At 42.3% G+C, this 18,511-nt stretch overlaps 1 protein-coding gene across 1 annotated transcript in view; it reads right to left on the bottom strand.

Moving 5' to 3' along the window:
* Positions 1-18,511, bottom strand: part of LOC117359744 — a 123,660-nt gene that overhangs the window by 10,065 nt on the left and 95,084 nt on the right. Inside the window, exon 6 of the mRNA XM_033942963.1 lies at positions 9,564-9,784. Coding sequence (XP_033798854.1) covers positions 9,564-9,784 — 221 coding nt within the window. The remainder of the gene's footprint in view (positions 1-9,563; positions 9,785-18,511) is intronic.

Below are 18,511 nucleotides of genomic sequence, written 5' to 3'. Positions count from 1 at the left end.
ATTACTTTATTATGAAATATTAAGTAAACAGAATAGTGAAAAATTATAAAATACTTTATTCAGTGCGAAACCTGGGCCTGTTTGGCTGAACACAAAGCTGATATTCTGGCTGGAATGGAAGAAAGACACACACGTAGCTCTTCGTCAACAGCTCTCAGTCTCTCTCTGTATTTGGTTTTTATAGCATACAAAAATAGACAAATATACCCTCCATCCTTTTTATTAAACCACAATAGCAGTTTTTAGCGCAGGGAGCTGCGCTGAATGCCCAGCGCTGCTCTTGACGCTCATAGGCTCCCTGCGCTAAAAACCACTATTGCGGTTTAGTAAAAGGTGACCATATTGTAAAATATAGACAGCAGATATAAATTCAGAACTGTGCATAGTAAGTGAAGGGAAGTTTTCATCTCTGGGAATTTACCCAGTTAACTATTAAGTTATTTGGGCAAATTCCTTTGAAAACTGTGGTAATACTGCCTCCACTTTGCTAAATTTAAAATAAAATCCATTTTCCTACCTTGTCTGGTGATTTCTGGTTGCACTTTCTTCTTCTACTGTTCTTCCCTTCTATCAGCCTGTATGCTTTCTCTCCTCCACACCTCATTCCCTCCCCCAACTTTTTCTTCCTCTCTCCCTGACCTTTCTTTCTTTTTTTCTGTTTCTCTTCTTTCCTTCTGTTTCCCTGCCTGCCCCCTTTCTTTCTTTCTCCCTGCCGTTCCCCAAGCCACTGCCGCTGCCATCGGGGAACAGGACCCACCAATGGATAACAGGCCCCAAAGCCGACGCCGATGCATGCTCTCCCTGACGTCAATTCTGCAATCGGAGAGGAAGTTCCGCCCAGCCAGGCAGCGATTGGCTGGCCCGAACTTCCTCTCCGACTGCAGAATTGACGTCGGGGAGAAGAAGACTTATCGGCTCGATAGATTAGATCGCCAAGACAAAGTGAGTCCTGGGTGATCGACTCACTTTACCTTGGCGAGCTACTGGCGCCCCTGCCTCGGGCCCCCTGTCAGCTCCAGGCCCCTGAATGCAGGACTGGTAGTACTGCCCTGATGGCGGCCCTGCGGTACACCAGGCAACATCTCGCGGCACACTAGTGTGCCGCGGAACAGCGGTTGAAAAACACTGTGCTATATAATGTGAGAAATTGTTGCCAGTCGGGAATATCAAAGTGATTCCAGCTCATATTAACTGGTGTTACACTTTCTGAGGCTGTTGCTTGTGCAGATCAGTAAGCTGTTTGGGAATCCATCATGTGCACACTTTCCTGTATCCTAAGTCATCATGCATTATGGCAAATGCAGATCCATAGCGGATATCCAAATTTGTAGCCAATTAAGACACCATTATCCGTCGGTCTTCTCTAATCAAGGCATTCACCCAAACAATATGATCTTGTGTGTACAATGTTGATGGGTGACCAGAATGACCTTCATCGATTACACTATTCTTCCCACTTTAAACCTTTTTACCTACTCATAAATCTTTCATTGATTTCAAGTGCTATGTCCATACTGAGTCAATATCTGACAGTGAATTTCCACGTTTCATGCCCTCTGCCCAATGAAAGTGCACAACTGCACATTCTTTGACAGGAAAGGAAGGCGGGCTGTTCGGAGGACATATATAATGAAGAAACATAACCATAGTAACGAAAATGCATTCACATGACTTATATTGAAAACGCAGAGTCAAGGGAACCATACTGAAAATGCGTTGACGTGACCACGTGTTAACATGCTGGACGTGCGTGTGTCCTTCATTCTCCAGGCGCCATCTAGGGGCGCGCTGAATTGTCATTGCGCTCAATTATCTTTGCGCTTAATTGTCTCGCACTCAGTTGTCGTAGCACTCAATTGTCTTGCGCAGAGATATCATTGCACTCAAGTGTGTTGTGCGCAATTGTGTTTGCGCGCTACTGTCTTTGCGCTGAGTTGTCCGTGCGTTTTTGTCTGCGCGCGATTGTCTTGCGCGGAATTGACCTGTCACCCTTTGATAGTGCAATCTAGCAATAGAGTGTCCATGATTCTGACCTCGTGGCTGCCACATGACTAAAGGCTGAGCACTGCACTATGCGTGGACGAACTATCCAACAGGCAATGTTCAAGTATATATATTACATTTCACTAGTTCTGTTCCGGTCATCATGTAATTTAACAATTGCATTTACTTTTTGGTTCATCATCGTATAATAATAAGTTAATAACAAACAAATCAACATATTCTAGAGCATGCATAATGCAACTGAACCCAAACCTACTTTTATCGAAAAAGCATGTGATGAGGAAAGGAGATGGGGAATTGCTTTGTTTACAAATTTATAATTTACACTGTGAGAAGGATTAAAGGAGAAATTATGTAGTTTACAAAGACTAAAGGAAATTCCAATTTCCACGAGAAAGCAAATCCTCTGGTAGGATTCAGAATGTATATAATCAGGTTTTAAAAGGAATTATAGTCTTTAACACTTTACTGTGAAGAAAGTGGAGTTTAATCAGTAAAATACCATTTGTGGCCACAAATAATGGTCTATTATCGTAGTTTCAGGCTCTTTATAAGAGTTAGGGGTTGGGCATATAAGCTCTCGTATCTAGAATGGCAAGCAAAGTCAAAAGCCAAACTGCACATTGTCACAAATTCCATTCATATTTATTATTAGTTTTATTTTTTATTAACTTGATATACTAATACCATTTAAGGATTGAAGCAGTGTACGTTTCAAGTTTATTTCATTTCTTTGATTACTTCGCATAGTCCAAATCCAATGCAATTTACATAAGTTCAAAAATTGAATAAAATTTTAAAAACCGACAAACATAACATTCACTACTAATACATTAATACATGTAAGGAGGGAAGCGGTTAACAGCAATTGACATAAATACAATTCTAAAAAAAAAAATAATAAAAGTAAAAATAAAACCAGGGGAGGGTCAAGACACAGAAGGTTGGGGAACAGGTACCCGCTTAATTCTATTAGATCGTCTTCCTGAAGTTATTTTAGGTGTACATAAAAAAATAAATTATTAAAAAGAAAAGAATGTCATAAATAATAGGAAAGAAACACCATACATCCAGGATCATGCATACATAATCTAAATGTTGGTCTATCCTTGTTCCAGCCAACCAAACTGCCTGTTTCACTCTCCAGTACCAGGTAAAGAGAGAGAGAGAGAGAAGAACTGCATCTTAAGCAAAACTTTGAAGTGGGAAAACAATTGTTGGGATCTGATGGTCAGGAAGGGAATTCCAAAGAGACGGAGCTAAGAAATAAGACTGCATGTCTAGTTGATTCTAGATGTGCCTGACAGACATTAGGGAGGCCAACCACGGTAAAAAAAAAAAAAAAAAAGCCAACTTGTCACGCTTTTTTTCTTCCAGCTGACTCCTGGCATCTTCTAATTCATAAAGAACTTTCAATCTCTTTAGTCACAAAAATAATCTGATGCTGCATCATTTTGCAGGATTCTTTTACTGCTGCATCAGGGAATATACTCTGCGCTGCTCTTTCTCTCTAAAATTCTTAAACAGAAAGAGCAGCGTGGAGAATGTTCCCTCATGCAGTGGAAAAAAAATACTGCAAAACACTGCAGAGTAAAGGTTATTTTTATGACTACGGAGAGTGAAAGTTCTTTATGAATTAGGAGATGCCAAGAGACAGAAGAAAAGCATGAGCTAAGCGATTTTCCTTCGATTTTTTTTTTTTTTTTAAATTTGTTTAAGGCAGTGGTCTCAAACTCAAACCCTTTGCAGGGCTACATTTTGGATTTATAGGTACTGGAGGGTCTCAGAAAAAAATAGTTAATGTCTTATTAAAGAAATGGCAATTTTTGCATGAGGTTAAAACTCTTTATAGTTTATAAATCTTTCCTTTTGGCTAAGTCTTAATAATAATAATGTAATTTATAGCTAAAGAGACATATGATCAATAAACTGTTTTATTTTACTTTTGTGATTATGATAAACATACCGAGGGCCTCAAAATAGTACCTGGCGGGCCGCATGTGGCCCCCGGGCTGCGAGTTTGAGATCACTGGTTTAAAGGTAAGTTTTTATGCTGATGAAGTTCGATAACATTTTTAAATGTAGCTGTGCACCAAAGTGAAATTTCCACAAATGATTCTTGAGAATTTTCTTACCCTTAAGCAATTAAATAATTTGAATGAAGAGTTACTATATAATGACAAAGGTGGTGACAAGGTGTTTTTGGTTTTTTAACTTTTTACAATGTCTGGCTTTTTTTAGGATAATATTGATATTACCACTGTTACCATTGAGTTTGGGGATTAGGGAGGACCATTCTATAAGAACATAAGAATACTGGGTCAGACCAATGGTCCATCAAACCCAGTAGCCTGTTCTCACAGTGGCCAATCCAGGTCCTTAGTACCTGGCCAAAACCCAAAGAGTAGCAACATTCCATGCTACCAATCCAGAGCAAGCAATGGCTTCCCCCATGTCTTTCTCAATAACAGACTATGGACTTTCCTCCAGTAAATTGTCGAAACCTTTCTTAAAACCAGCTATGCACCTTTGGCAGTGTATCCCAGAGTTTACCGTATATACTGAATAAAGTCGAGACCCCCTTTTTCCCCCAAAAAGGAGAAAAAAAATGGTTGACTCAAATATAAGTCGGGCAGCTTAATGTTCAAGTGCCGTGCCCTGTCAGGCTCTGCACCCAGCCCCCTCCCTGACAAACTCTGCACCTATCCCCCTTACCCTCCCCCTCAGTCAGACACTTCATCCAGCTCCCTTCCTTCCAGGCACTGCACCCAGCACCCTTCCCTCTCTCTCATGTCAGGCATTGCACCAGCCCTCCTTCATGTCCTCCCTCACTCCCCCTCCCTCTCCCCTGTCACTCTACACCCAGCACCCTTCCTTTCCTCCCTTCCCTGTCAGGCTCTGCACCCAGCACCCTTCCTTGCTTCCCCTGTCAGACTCTGCCCCCTCCCTGCTCTAGCCTCATACCTCATCTTTCCGATCCCCGGAGGAGGTGCAGCGGGCAAGAGCAAACTTTCCATGTTCCTGCCCTGCTGCTAACTGGCTGCCGCGAGTTCCTTCGGCTTCTGAATTTGCGGGAGCCAGTAAGGATGCCTCTCAGTACTGAGCAGCAGCGCCAGATCGTGCTCCTGCTCGTGCTGCTCAGCAGCTGAAGGAACTCACAGCAGCTGGTTAGCAGCAGGGCAGGAACTTGGAAAGTTCGCTCCTGCCCGCTGCACCTCCACCAGGGATCAGCAAGATGAGGTATGAGACGGGGGCAGGGGGCAGAGCCTTGCGGTGGTGGCCTGCAATAATTTTGGGAGGGGATGTATTGTTGGCTCAAATATAAACCGGGACCCCCATTTTTGGGCCCCAAAGGCCCGTTTTATATTCAAGTATATATACGGTAACTATTCTCTGAGCTATCCATTCTAACCACAACCAATGGCAGTGCGTCCCAGAGTTTAACTATTCTCTGAATAAAAAAATATTTCTTCCTATTGGTTTTAAAAGTATTTCCCTGTAACTTCATTGAGTGTCACCTAGTCTTTGTAATTTATGACGGAGTGAAAAATCGATCCACTTGTACCCGTTTTAATCCACTCAGGATTTTGTAGACTTCAATTATATCTCCTCTCAGCTGTCTCTTTTCCAAGCTGAAGAGCCCTAATCTTTTTAGTCTTTCCTCATATGAGAGGAGTTCCATTCCCTTTATCATCTTGGTCGCTCTTCTTTGAACCTTTTCTAATGCCACTATATCTTTCTTGAGATAAGACCACCAGAATTGACAGGACAGGTGTAAGAACCACTGTGGTAGATGTTAACATTCTGATTCATAGAACCAGCTGCCAGTGGAGTGGAGATTTTAGTTTTTGCTTTGTGTTTCCCCATTTTAAGTAAGTAAAGAAACAGAGGAAATGAAAAACTACCTTAAGCCTCCTCTCGTTATCGCTTCTTGGTGCTTCAAGGGGCAGGGCATGCCTCTCTGGCTACGCCCTGTGGTCATGTGCCACAGGAGTGCAGGCCTATTATGGGGAGCTGTGAGGTTCCCCGTGATGTCAGTAGGGTGATCTCCTCCTGCCTAATAGAATCAATAGTTTTCCAACAGGTCCAGCACCAGTCAACCTGCAAGCTGGAAACACAGGCTTGTAATTCTCCACAGATATTTATATCAACTCCTCTATTTTAGGTCAGGAATGCAGGCCTCTTATGGGGAGCTGAAAGGGAACAATGCCAATTTTTCAGCACCATTTGTAGAATTCACCCCTTAATGTGAATTTTTACTAATTTTTAGGATGTTTGACATATTTATTTATTTGGATTTATTAACCATGTTTATGAAGAGATTCACCCAATAGTGGTGTAACAAGGGTGGGAGGTGCCTGGGGTGGTAGTGCCCTACCCTCTTCTCTGTTCCCTGTTCCTTCCCCACCGCATGTGCGCTCCTTCCCTTCCTTCATACCTCTTTAACTTCACCAGCGTAAGCAGCATCTCCAAATTACTGCACATGCTGACCTCGGCTCTCCCTCTGACATCACTTCTTGGTCCCACACCAAGAATTGACTTCAGAGGGAGAGCCAAGGCCGGCATGAGCAGCTCGTTAAAGGTGCTGCTTGCAACAGCAAAGAGAGGCACTGGGGAAAAGAAAGCGGTGGGGAAAACCCAGAGGGGGAGCCCAAGAAGAGGAGAGGTGCCAGTGCCTCCACCAAGACAGTTCCCGGGGCAGTCTACCCCCCTCCCCTTATTATGCCACTGTCACCCAATTTGATTTTGTTAATATAGGTGTTCAGGAACCTTTGAAATCATGAAAATCAGTTTTACACACATTACTTGAAGAACTAAGGCCTGCACTGAGCTCCATTTCAGACTTCTTCATCCCTTCCTTATCTGAGATGCATAGGATTATAAAATCCATAAAGGCGACCGGTGGAGGTTTGGAACCTATGCCCCCGGAAATTCTAGTAAAATTATTTTCTTTGTTTGATCACTTTGTACAAGAAATTATCACCAAAAGTCTTTCAAGTAGAATTATGCCTGACCGCTGGAAAGAATCTAATATGCCTTCCGAAGAATGCTCCAGCTGTCGTTCGATTGCTAATCTCCAATTGTCTTCATTTCTGAAAATGACAAATGCCCTACATCCTTGTCAAACAAGTTTTCAACCACACAGAACTTTCTCTCATAGGACTGACTACTTCTATCTTGTACTTTTTAGATCATCATCAATCATTTTCATTTCACTAGACCTATAGACCACTCCTTACTTCTAAAACGATGTCAATCTACAGCAAGGGTAGGGAACTCTGGTCCTCGAGAGCCATATTCCAGTCAGGTTTTCAGGATTTGCCCAATGAATATGCATTGAAAGCAGTGCATGCAAATAGATCTCATGCATATTCAGTTGGGAAATCCTGAAAACCCGACTGGAATACAGCTCTCGAGGACCGGAGTTCCCTACTCCTGATCTACAGGAATGAAAGAAATTGATTTCAAATAGTTTCAATCTTACTTTTCTGACCACTCATACCAGGTTATGTTTGATAAGTTGATTTCTCCCTCCTACACACAGGACTTTGGAGTCCCCCAAGGGTCAATATTTTTGCCACTTTTATTCATCCTCTTTCTTGCTCCTCTTCTGACCCACACATAGTCAATAGGATTCAAAGTATTTGCTTATGCCGATTACATTCAACTCTTACACGCCCTTCAAACAAACAACCACGCAGAGATACAAGAAACCAATCTTAAATTGGAAAGACTTAGCCAATGCCTCAGTGATAACATGTCATTGAGCATTGCAAAAACAAAGGCCCTCCTGTTTCCCACTAAGCTCCTATCTGTATACGATTGACCCCAATTAAATTGGACATGACCCTTAAACTGTATCTGTTCTAGACAATAAACTTACTTTCCACCATCATATTAGTTCTGTTGTTCAAAAATGTTTCTATAAACTCAAGATGATTCATTTGATCTCTTTGCATTTGGAACCCGCATCCCTCAATATTTTGATCCACTCCTTGGTTATCTCTCACTTGGATTATTGTAATTCCCACTACTCTGAAATTACTCAGAGATCTGAAGGCTCCAAATCATTCCAAAATACGGCAATAAAACTCATCTACAATGCAAAATAAATTTGATCATGTGACTCCTCTGTAGTAAAAAGCACACTAGCTACCAATTTCCCACTGTATTACATTTAAAATTCTAGTTCTTACATTTTTAAAACAAAATCTGCTCATTCTCCCGCCTTCATCGATAAACTGATCATACCATGTTGTACTTCTAGATCATTACGCTCCACTAATCAATGCCTCCTTACTGTTCCCTGTCTGTGTGCCATTGTTTATGATACCACTTGTAAATCCATTTTCTCTGTTGTTACTCCAACACTATGGAATGCTCTGCCTATTCACCTCAGACAGCAAGTTTCTGTTTCAAAATTTAGATCAGAATTAAAAACTTTTCTATTTAAAGACATTTACAGTGGTTAGGACTCAACAGAACTTTGATATGCAGTATTCTTCCCCCCCCCCCCCTCCTTCTGTTCTTTTTTCCTCCCCAGCTTTCCTTTCCATAGATTGTATTTCTCCCCCTCTTACCTTTTTGTTTCAGTAATAAGTCTTGCTATGTATATAATATGTTCACTTGTACTGTTAAATTATTTTTTAAACATTTTACTGTACACCGGCTAGATTTTTTTTAGATAGGCAGTCTATCAAAACCTAATAAAACTGAAACTTGAAACTCATATAGTCTATGTCTCATAAATGGCATTCTGGTTTGGGATCAGATAGGGCTTTGAGAGAAAGTCTACTAATTGGAATGTAAGACAAAGTCAATGCCAGGCAGACTTTTAGGGTCTGTGTCCTGCAAATGACTAGATGGATTTGGATAGGCTGGGCTTTGATGGCAACTCCAGTAGATGGAACCTAAGGAAAGTGCCAGGTGATTTTCTATGGTCTATGTCCCAGACGTGCCTAAGAAAGACAATGATCAAAATTCTATATTCATTATTGATTTAATTATCAACTAATAATGAGGGTGACTATTGGGCAGACTAGATGGACCAATCAGGTATGCTAATATAAGCTGTGGTATGTGTTAATGCATACCTCAGCTTTGTAAAAGGACCCCAAAGACATTATTTTTAATTCTGTTGCTATTTCTTTTTTTCCTTGAACCATGAAATTGAGAATGCATTTTAATTATTATTCCATCATCAGGGTTAACAGTGCAATATTTCTTAATATTATTTCTTAGGAGGCATGCCTGAAAGCTTCATTTGTCTGCATTAAACTATGCTGACCTTGGCAGATCAGTGAGAGACCTTCTGTAGGGGGTAAAATTTTCAAATGTTGATGCAACATTATAAACTAAGAATGGTTAGCAAAGGTTATCTGAAATGAGGCATGCTCAATCTGTAAGCAATCTACCACAATACACTGAAGGACAAAAAGAAGTCATAAGTCATGGTGAAAATGTCCTCTGCTTTGTGTGCAGTAATACTATCCTATGATAAAGAGGCAGGTGACTTTTCTCTACTGCTAAACCAGGATCACTGAGTTTGATTTTCTTACTTTCTGATTTACTCAATGCTGAATCAATAAACTTTGCAGCTGGATAAAAATATTCACTGAGATTGAAACTGGGCAGGTCTTCGGCTTCTACTCCATAATACTCAATCACCATGTCACTGTAATACTCTGCACCAGTGCTCACATTCCATCGCCCATGGGCAGCATTGAGGATATGGGTAAAACCCATTTTTTCTAGATTGTAACGATCCAGTGCAGTTTTCCTGAAAATAAATAACACAAAAACAGCTTGGGATGTTTCAAACAAAGATATTCTAAAACATTGTCCATATTTAGAAGATAAACTATAGAAGACAGGTAGTGTTTAAAACTCCATTTTTTTCTCTGTCATAAATTTTGTAACTGTACTAATATAATGATTTAGAAAAATCTTAAAAGCACTTCTAGTCTTTAGAGGTATTTGAATCGAAGGGTCACCTTTTTACTGTCCCTTGCAGTTTGCTGAATTCCAAGTTAAGAGCAGATGCTGCATGTGAGCACAGTCCCCCCCCCTCCCTACCGTTGACGCAGGCCCTACCTAACCCCCACAGTGTAAATTGTAGCCCTTGTCCCCTCAAAGATCTGCCTTGACATAATTAGTGGTCCAGGAGCAATCTTCAGGCAGGCATGATGCCCAGTTGCTTCCATCCAATCCAGTGGTAGCTACAAAATGACACCCTTAGCGGGGCATGAACTACTTTGAAAAGGGCATGGGAGGGGTTAGGGGGGAAAGTGGGGTTGGGGACTTGTTACAGCACATATAATGCTGCAAAATATGAAAGCATCCCCAAATTCCTTGTTTTAGGAAGAAACTTTTAGAGAAAGGACACTGCATTCTCCCCAATAATTCCAATGTGACCCCAAAGGCTTCATCTCACAATGGTGCAATATAAGTACAACTACCCTAGACAAGCTAGCCCCAATACAAACAAAAACCAGAATCAGCAGACGATCAGACAAATGGTTCGACAACGACAATGGAGAAAAAGTAACGAAGAACACACGAGCAGCATGGAAACAACTAAACCAACAATACAAACTAAAACTAAAAGAAAAATGAAAGACATACTGTAACTACACAAACCAAATAGGCATAGAAGCCCAAGACACAAAAAAACTATTCCAATTACTAAAAGAACTCACAGACACCAAACCCTACCTAGCCAAAAACAACAACCCTCCCCCTTCAGCCACCCTTTTAGCTGAATACTTTAAAAATAAAATTACAACTCTCCAGGACAAACTTGGTAGGAACCCCAATCCACCTAGAAGAGATCACAGTGCCCCCCACAGAAAAAGAATCAGCTGCAGCAGATAGAACCTGGTCCACTTCTCCACAATACAATGGTCTGACCTTAACAAACTATATAAAAATATAGCCCCACAGCTTGCGACCTCAACCAATGCCCTCCATACCTATTAAAAACCTCCAGCCTAAAATTCCGCACTCTCCTCATGCAATGGATACAAAGCATGCTCACAGATGGCCTTTTCCCACAAGACCTCTCCGAAATCATCGTCACCCCGATCTTAAAAGACCCAAAAGGAGCAACAGATCAACCATCCATCTACAGACCCATAGCCTCAATTCCACTATATGTCAAGCTAATGGAAGGCCTCATAGCTAAACTCCTCACCAACTACCTAGAAACCACAATTTGCTCTACCCTACACAGTCTGGATTCAGAACCAACTTCAGCACTGATACACTATTAGGCTCTCTTCTGGACATAGCTAGACAACATCTTAGCACAGGCAAAAAAAAATGCTAATTATTCAACTAGATCTCACTGCAGCATTTGACCTTGTAGACCACAACATCCTGCTACAAATACTAGATACAATAGGAATCATAGGCAAAGTACACACTTGATTTCAAGGATTCCTACAATCCAGAACCTATAGAGTAAAGACAAACAAAGAAAAATCAGAACCATGGTCCAACCCCTGTGGCGTACCCCAAGGATCGCCATTATTCCCAACAATCTCTACATTGCATCCCTCGGCACCTGCCTAGACAAAATAGGCTTAACCTCCTATAGCTATGCAGACGACATCATCATTCTCCTTCCTTTTGATCAGCCAATGCCCACCATGACAGACACACTTCACAGAACTCTTTAAAACAATGGCAACATGGATGAAAGACCACAAACTAAAACTGAACCCAGACAAAACAAAATTCATACTTCCCGAAAAAAATAAAAACCCCAACCATAACAAACCTAGTAATAAACTCAATCACATATCCCATTCAACCCACTCTAAAACTTCTGGGAATGACGATAGACAGATGCTACACCATGCAACCACAAATCAACAAAACAATACAGAAATCATTCGTGGTCATGAGAAACCTAAAGCAAGTTTGAAAATTCTTCGACAGAAAATAGTTCCAGCTCATGGTCCAGTCCCTAGTCCTAGGTCTCCTTGACTACTGCAACATCCTATATCTCTCCTGCCCCACAACAATGATAAAACAACTACAAACAGTACAAAAACCAGCCCTGAGACTAATCTATTCACTAAGAAAACACGACCACATCACCGAGGCATACCTCGACTTACATTGGCTCCCAATTCAAGCAAGAATACTATTTAAATTCTACTGTCTATTATTTAAATCCATAAATGGTGACAGCCCAGCCTACTTGAACAACCGCCTAATCCAAACTACCACAACCAGATACAGAAGAATCCAGACACCATTCACATACCCTCCAATCAGAGACATCAAACGGAAAAAACTACGATGGCCTTCTAGCCACAGAGGCAGCAAAACTAGACCACCAACTTTCCAATCTACTAATCGCAACCCCAGACTACAAAACTTTCGAAAAAGAAATAAAAACCTTGCTATTCAAGAAATCCATGAAGAATAACTAACACAGTATGAAACATTTCAATCCTCTGAAGCAACCCGCTGTACTCTGTAACACCTCTGGACATGTCCAGAAATCCTCTTCTGTAATCCACCTTGAACCGCAAGGTAATGGCGGAATAAAAATCACTAATGTAATGTAATGTTATACTGTCCTGGAGTAATCAGGAAGAATGCAAGTGTGCTTCCTTTGAAAGAAAAAGTTTTTAAAAAATAAATAAATAAAGAGAATTTTTTGTGATGCTTTGAAATTATGCAGCAGCATACATACAGCCATGTCATGACACAAAGATTTGGCTCAGAACAGCATCATGTTGGATTTTTTGTAGAATTATATGTGCTAATTTCAAGAAACAGTGATTGCCAAATACATCCTATGTATATACAGATCTTTATTTATTTAAAATATTTATAACCGCTTATTCACAAATCTAAGCAGGGGAAAAGATCTTTTGCATAAAATAATGCTGATGGGTAAACAGCTAAAGACTGTTTTAAATATGCATTTATGGAAAAATTGGGACATGATTATAACAAGGTTAAAGTAAGAGTAAAGTATTGTGTTCAGCACCAAGTGAAATTGTTGGATTTGTTGGGCCCAGTATATGATGGTTCTACCATATTCATATGAATTATCAACATTGAATCTTTTTTTAACTAGTCAAATTTTTTAATATATAAATTATTTGGCTAGAGTGTTTTAGAAGTTTTTGTGATAGTCAAGCCTTCACTTTCCATAAGAGGAAAGAGATCTTTTCTATAAAGGCGAAATAGGCTTTTAAGGTCTTTATGTCAAAGGCTCCCATTAACAGAGTAGAGGAGTAGCCTAATTGTTAGGGTCCCAAACTAAGGGGAAGGGGTGATGGATAGGTTCAGATCTCCCTGATGCTCCTTATGTTCTTGTGAAAGGTACTTAATCTTCCAATGACCTGGGTACAAATTTAGATTGCAATCCCTCTGAAAATGTAATGATTGTTGAGCTATCACTACAAAGGCATGAGTTAAATTTAAAACCATATATACATCAAAGCTGCTACTACTAATCATTTCTATAATGCTACTAAATGCATGCAGTACTGTACACATCATACATAGGTACTCTTTGATCTAAGTTTTTCAAGAATTTTAGTTGAAATAAATTTCTAAATAAATTTTGATAAAATATAGAGCAGGGGTGCCCACACTTTTTGGGCTTGCGAGCTACTTTTAAAATGACCAAGTCAAAATGATCTACCAACAATAAAAAAATTTTAAAACCCCCACAAAGCACACTGAAAGGCAAAGAAAATGTTAATTATCATTCATATTCCAGGTTTTTTTTCAAAGAAGTCAAGGCAGATGACTCTATGCAATGTCATCTCAATAACAACCATACAAAAATAGACAAATATAGCCCCTCCCTTTTTACTAAACCACATAGCAGTTTTTAGCGCAGGGAGTTGCGCTGAATGCCCCTGCGCTGCTCTCGACGCTCATAGGCTCCCTGCGCTAAAAACCGCTATTGTGGTTTAGTAAAAGGGAGTCATAGTGCAAAATATAGACAGCAGATATAAATTCTCAAAACAGACACATTTTGATCACTAAATTGAAAATAAAATCATTTTTCCTACTTTTGTTTGATGATTTCATGAGTCTCTGGTTGCACTTTCTTCTTCTGACTTCTTCTCACTTCACTCTGGCTGCACTTCTTCTGACATCTTCTGATTTCAGCCCACTCCTTCTTTCAGCCTCCTATATGCTTTCTCTCTTCCATACCTCATTCTCTCCCCCAACTTTTTCTTTCTTTCTCTCTCTCTCTCTCTCTCTCTCCATGCCCATTTTCTTTCTCCCTGCTTGCCCCCTTTGTTTGTTTCTTTCTCCCTGCCCTCCCCCAAGCCACTAGGTTTGCCGTCGCCACCGGGGAACAGGCCTCCAAGCCACCGCCCCCCAAGCTCTGCATGCAGAAGCCTTGCACTGACCAGCATTCTGCTCCCCTTCAATTCTGATGTCGGAGAGGAAGTTCCGGGCCAGCCAGGCAGCGATTGGCTGGCCCAGAAATTCCTCTCCGATGTAAGAATTGATGTCGGGGAGAGCAATGCTGGTCAGCGTTAGGCTTCTGCAGGCCCAAATCTCTGGATCCCCAGGGCCGAGGAAAAGAAAAGAAAAAAAGTCAGTCTTCCATGAGAACCGTTCCAGTCTCTTTTTAGCACGACACTCAACTTCCATTTTCAGGCTCAAGACGTCAGAGCAGCAGCAGCAGCTCCGGCATTTTTGGGCAGAGCACCTCCTGCTCCCGACCGCCTTTCTCCAGTCTGGCTTGTCAATTCCGCCAGAGGCAGCGGGCGCTCAGCTCTCAAGGGTCGTGACTTCCCTAGACCTCCCTCCCGCCTTCTCCCGAAGGAAGTGATATCATCCCCCAGTCGGAAGACGGGTTCTGGCAGTCGGGCAGGAAGGGCACAGCAAGAATGAGTGTGCGTGGGGAACCTTGGGGAGATTCCGGTGGGGAACCTTGGGGAGAGGAAGGCTGATCGGCCGGCCGATTGGAACGGCAACACGAGATCGACTGGCGTTGCCTTCCCGATCGACTGGTCGATCGCGATCGACGTGTTGGGCACCCCTGATATAGAGTAATGGGGAAAATAAAGATGTGGAGGGGCATAATAATAATTAAAAAAAACACATCTTTTGCCCTAAATGCTGAAAGTAGCAGCAGGGAAATGTCCATTCAAAAAAAAAAAAAAAACGTCCACAATGAGGGTTTTTTTTTGAGAATGGCCTACCTCTACGTTCAGCACTTTAATCGCCTAGACCACCACAATGTCTAACATTAAAACGCATTCCCAACCCAAAAATCGACCAAACCCCAAATGCCCAAAACAAGACCTTTTAGGTGAAGGAGGAGCCAGTCCCTCACCTAAAAGTTGGATTCTGTAACCGGCGTCTGTCAAAAACAACACTGGTTACAGAATCCCCCCCCCCCCCACACACACACATATGATCGCGGTAGGAGAGATGTCTAATCTCTCCTGCCAAAGTGCACCCCGACACCTCCCCACGAATATCGGAAGGAAAGATGGCAATCCCTCCTGCTGAGGCATACCCCGACACCCCTACCCCCCAACAACACCGGCAGGAGGGATCCTAGGCCCTCCTGCTGAGGTGCACCCCTGGAAACCACCCCCCAACACCGGCAGGAGGGTTCCCAGGCCCTCCTGTCAAAGCATACACCCTGAACCACCCCCCGCCCCCCCCCCCCCGATAATACCGGCAGGAGGGATCCCAGGCCCGCCAAAGACAGCCCCCAGCACCCCCCAAACCCCCCAGCCCCCAAACAACCTTACCACCACCCCGGATCCTGGACTCCCCCTCCATACCACCACATACCCCACACTAACCTTTAACGTTGGTGCACTGGATGGATCCACCATCCTCGCATTGTGGGATGCACCGGGGAGGGGCCTAGGGCCTGATTGGCCCAGTCACCTAAGCCCATAGGAGGTGCCTTAGGCAACTGGGCCAACTGGAATTGGCCCAGTTGCCTTAGGCTCCTCCTAAGGGCAGGGCCTTAGGCACATGGGAACACCCAAACGTCCACCTACCCAAATGTCCTCGGCAAGAGGAGTGCCAAATTCCTCCTCTCGCCACCTCGCCAAGACATTCTGGCAGGAAGGATGCCCAGTCCCTCCTTTTGGAACACCCAAAGCTGCCCTACCCCCAAATGTCCACAGCAGGAGGAATGCTGAATTCTTCCTGCCACCACCTTGCTGAGACATCCACCCGGAAGGCGGGATGCCTACTACCTCCTTCCAGAACTTCCCTACCCCACAAAGATCATTGGCAGGAGGGATGCATGCTCCCTCCTACCATAAATCCCCTCCTGAGAACCCTCCAGCAGGAGGGACACACGCTCCCTCCTGACGGAAACCCCTCCACCCCCCAAAGATCATCAGCAAGAGGGATGCCTAGTCCCTCCTGCAGGAAACCCCCCCAAAAGGCATGCCCCCAACCCCCCCCAAGCCTACCCAGACCTCACCAATAACTTTTTTAGTTGGCCGGCTGGAGGGATGCTTCCTCACAGAATGGCAGGCTTTCCCCTTCCCGGTGCATCATGGGATGCACAAGGGAGGGGCCTGAGGCCCTGATTGGCCCAGGTGCCTAAGGCCCTTTCCATTCTGGGATACACTGGGAGTGGCCTAAGATTCCAATTGGCCAGATTCCTTAGGCCACTCCCATGTTGTGATTATGATTTTGATTATGTATGTGGTAATATAGATGTGCTAGCTGCTTAGTGCAGGAATGCCTACTCTCGACCCCGACACACCTATTTAAAAAAACAAAATTAACACAGAGCACATTAGCACATCCCATGCTGGGTGATCTTTCATAGTGTAACTTAATTTCATAGTTCAGAACAACAATACTCTTGTCATGCCACTATTTGATCATGACAGAGTATAACCTGTATTGAGTGATAGGTGTGGCTCTGGCTGCCTTATTATCTGTCATTGTTTCCTATGTTACTATATCCTGAATAATCTCCCTGTGGACATTTACAACTGATTTGAGTCATGCATAACCATCAACTAATTAATTATTTGGATCTAAGGTATGGAGGAAAGAGTGAGGGAGGAACTGAGCTTATCTCTCTGGTATTAAAAACTGCTCCCAAATGCTAAGAAATATAGTTAAGTGTATTCAGTGTTATCTGCCATGCCATTAACATGCAGTGGAGAACTTTATTCTGTCTTAACTACATCAGCCTCTCCAGAAGTTAAGACAGGGTTGTAGTTAATATGCCAGGTGAAAAACCTTAGCATACCTGTTATGAGGAAAATGTATTGTTCTGTCTCATTCATGTGAACAGAGTGCTTGTTTTCAGATATGTGAGCAGAGTGTATGTCTTTAGGATAAGCTTCCAGAGTGCACTTCTCTATGTCCGTTGGGCTAAGCTCCCCATCTACTGGCTGTTTCTCTTCTGTGTGGAGACTGCAGCAGACTCCATTTTAGAGCTGCACATGGCCACAGATAAAGTACTATTAACCTTCTGATTTTTTTTTTTTGCATTTGAAATTCAAGCCTTGAAATGACTAGCTTTGTATCTGCTAAGTGTTGCTAAGTTTAAAAGTACTGTATTGCCACTTCACAAAGAATATGTAAAAATACACTCTCAGCATTCCCTAATCTTAGGAGGTGCTGGTTGAGTGTGAATTCTGTGAGATAAGAAATTCCTTAAGATCTACTGAACTGTACGTTTTTTTTTTCTTTGTCATAAGTTTTATTAAAGAAAGCTTGTTTAAGGAATCACAGAGTTCAGCCTGGTAATATTATAGGCTACAGATTCAATAAGTTTGTCTGTGATCCTCTGGGATAAGTCTCAGAACAGTGAAAATTAGAAGCTGCTTGACAATCCTCAGAGTTGAGAGTGAAAGTTCAGCATATATAGTATATGATAAAAAAAAAAAGGGACTTTCCTCACTAACAACGGCCACATAATAATAACCCCCATCCCAAAAAATAGAAAAGAATCCTCAACGCTAATAACAAACTACAGACCAATAGCATCTATCCCATTCATTGTAAAAATCATGGAAGGACTAGTACACACCCAACTAATGGACTACCTTAATCAATTCTCTCTCCTGCATGAAACTCAATCCGGCTTTAGAACCCTATTCAGTTCGGAGACAGTAATCGCTGCCATCCTAGACTATCTGCGCCTATTATTTAGTAAGGGCCTCAATGCCCTGATCATGCAATTTGACATGAGCTCTGCATTCGACTTGGTAGACCATGAGAAAATGATGCAATGCTTAGACGCCATTGGTATCAGAGCTGAGGTACTAAACTGGTTTCGTGGCTTCTTCACATCCCGTTCTTACCAGGTACGCTTTAACAACGAACACTCCGACACCTGGAGCAACTCATCCGGAGTGCCACAAGGGTCACCGCTTTCCCCACTGCTTTTCAATATCTACATGTCCTCATTAGGTGTGAAACTAACCCAACTAGGAATAAAACTATTCAGCTACACAGATGACTTTACAATCATCATCCCATTCGCCAACTCCATCTCGGAAACCATTCCCAAGGC

Source organism: Geotrypetes seraphini, chromosome 4 (assembly GCF_902459505.1).
Source record: "Geotrypetes seraphini chromosome 4, aGeoSer1.1, whole genome shotgun sequence".
In the NCBI taxonomy this organism is placed as follows: Eukaryota; Metazoa; Chordata; class Amphibia; order Gymnophiona; family Dermophiidae; genus Geotrypetes; species Geotrypetes seraphini.
The sequence above is the reverse complement of the archived record's forward strand: the minus strand, read 5'-3'. Positions and strand labels throughout refer to the sequence as shown.